The following is a 2126-nucleotide window of genomic DNA, read 5'->3' as shown; positions in this document are numbered from 1 at the left end:
TGTGTGTGTGTGTGTGTGTGTTTGTGAATGTGTGTATTTGTCATAAAAATAAAATCAGTACATTCTAATAGGAGATATACCAGTCTACAACTCTTTTTTTTCACCTCGGTACCATGGTGACACCATGACGTATCAACTCCTTAAGATAGATTTTACTTACCATTCTTCTTTGAGCCTGGGCGAAAGTAATTACTTTTCCCCCAACAATCCGTGTATGTATGTTTGTTGTCTTAGTCATATGAGCGCCAAATATGTTTGTTGTTTTAGTAAGGTTTTACGGCATAAGGTCATATGAGCGCAAAGGAGTGGATGTAAACAGATAAGTCCTTACTTGGAATCAGGCTTACTCTGCTCACCTCTCTAGCTTCAACAGTACAAAGTCTGCTTCGACTATCAAGGCACCCCGGAAATAGCAGGTCACAAGAGTGTGAAAAACATACCAAAGAAGTAGAGGAAAAATGACGATAGTAAGGATGAGCAAACAAAAAGCAGTCGTTCCCTGTAGCAGTTCCGGCACAGTTATGAGAATGACATTGATGAATCAGCCCATTTACAATTCTACTGTGTAGGCCTATAAGAACACGTTAATGTCCCCCATTTGGGAATGGCCTAAAGACACTTCAATCAGTCGCACCGCCCGGGGGGGGGGGGGGGTAGTGTATGTAGAGTTCACGTCCGTTTGCTCAACTCCCACGTTAGCATACACACCAAGTTTGTCTGTTTGTTTAGTCTACTGGGTAGAAGAGCTCTAATGCAACAATTATAGACCATAGATAAAGTAATTTACTTTCTTGTATCAGTTTCCTTTAATGTTTCTTCCAAAACAGAGTTGTTTTCACACGGTGCGGCCATCGCGATCATTCCGCGGACGATGTGTGTACTGTGCAAATCGAGCTTTCGCGAGAGGAAACGGAGTTCGCGTTTTCAATGAAAATTTTAAAACTTTTCCATTCGTACAAAATTATACATTTTGAGTATTTTAGATACGATGATTTACTCTATCAACTGCGTTTCATTGTGTTTCTTTTGCTTTTATTTCCTTGCGATTTTTTAAATCTGCCAGACTACGTCTGTGGTGTAGAGGTCACACCTAGGAGATCCGAGTTCGATTCCTGAGTGGAGAGGATTTGTGAGGCATCGTGGTGAAATCAGGCGCTCGTCAACTGAATGAAATTGTAGAAACTGGCACTTTTCCGCCAGTTTAGCAATTTTTTTGTAATTTCTGCTCTTTTGGTTTAACACATTTTATGTCCATCTAAGAACACATTTCTGCCTGCATTTTTATTGAAAATCGTTAATCAAAGGCACAAAACATTGTAAATTTTCAGTTTCCATGGACTACGGAAATAGCTCAATTTTGGCGGCCATTTTCTCTCTAATTTAACCCTGAAGCCAGGCTACCCTACCTCTTTCAATCGCAAATATTTCGGCTTGTTTTCTAGATAAACGGGTATTTTTTTCTTTGAAAACAGACAAATGAGCAAGCTTCAAAATGTTACCAATAAATCCACATGTCAAAAAATTGACAAGCGCTAGATTCCACTACGTCTTTACACATTTTTGTCCTGTATCTCGGTCTTTCTACTGGGACATTGTATCTCTCTCTGCCCTGGTTCGCCCTGACAGTGACAGAAAAGGTCAAAGCTCATCCCTTAAATGATCTAAATTGTGTCGATGGAGGATGCAACCAATTTGTGTTTCGCGCGCTCATAATGACCGTATGCAGTTGCGAGCGCCAAAAATCTCATACGAAACTAAACTAAGAACTCAATATGAATATTATATCCCTCAAGTAACCCACTTTGTTGTTTCCTTTGTCTTCAGACTGTACCTAAATATGAGCGCCCTGCGGTGGAAGAACGGGTCACGGCGTATTCCGACCTCCATCTGTAGCGAGCCCTGTCAGTTTGGGCAGTCCAAGATCACGGGACGGGAGTCCTGCTGTTGGATGTGTGTCTCTTGCAAGGTATGTCTTTGGTCACGGGGTGTGTGTGAGGATAGAGAGAGAGACAGACAGAGAGAGAGAGAGAGAGAAAGAGAGAGAGACAGAGAGAGACAGAGAGAGAGAGAGGGGGGGGTTGGGGAAGAGAGAGAGGGGAGAGATGGAAAGAGAGGGGGTGTCTCCT

The 2126-nt window shown here is 42.1% G+C and overlaps 1 protein-coding gene across 1 annotated transcript in view; it reads left to right on the top strand.

Moving 5' to 3' along the window:
* The window catches only part of LOC101857135 (metabotropic glutamate receptor 8), a 57972-nt gene that overhangs the window by 49192 nt on the left and 6654 nt on the right, over positions 1-2126 (top strand). The window contains exon 9 of the mRNA XM_035971889.1: positions 1727-1966. Coding sequence (XP_035827782.1) covers positions 1727-1966 — 240 coding nt within the window. The remainder of the gene's footprint in view (positions 1-1726; positions 1967-2126) is intronic.

Source organism: Aplysia californica, unplaced genomic scaffold (genome assembly GCF_000002075.1).
Source record: "Aplysia californica isolate F4 #8 unplaced genomic scaffold, AplCal3.0 scaffold00530, whole genome shotgun sequence".
Taxonomy (NCBI): domain Eukaryota; kingdom Metazoa; phylum Mollusca; class Gastropoda; order Aplysiida; family Aplysiidae; genus Aplysia; species Aplysia californica.
The sequence above is the reverse complement of the archived record's forward strand: the minus strand, read 5'-3'. Positions and strand labels throughout refer to the sequence as shown.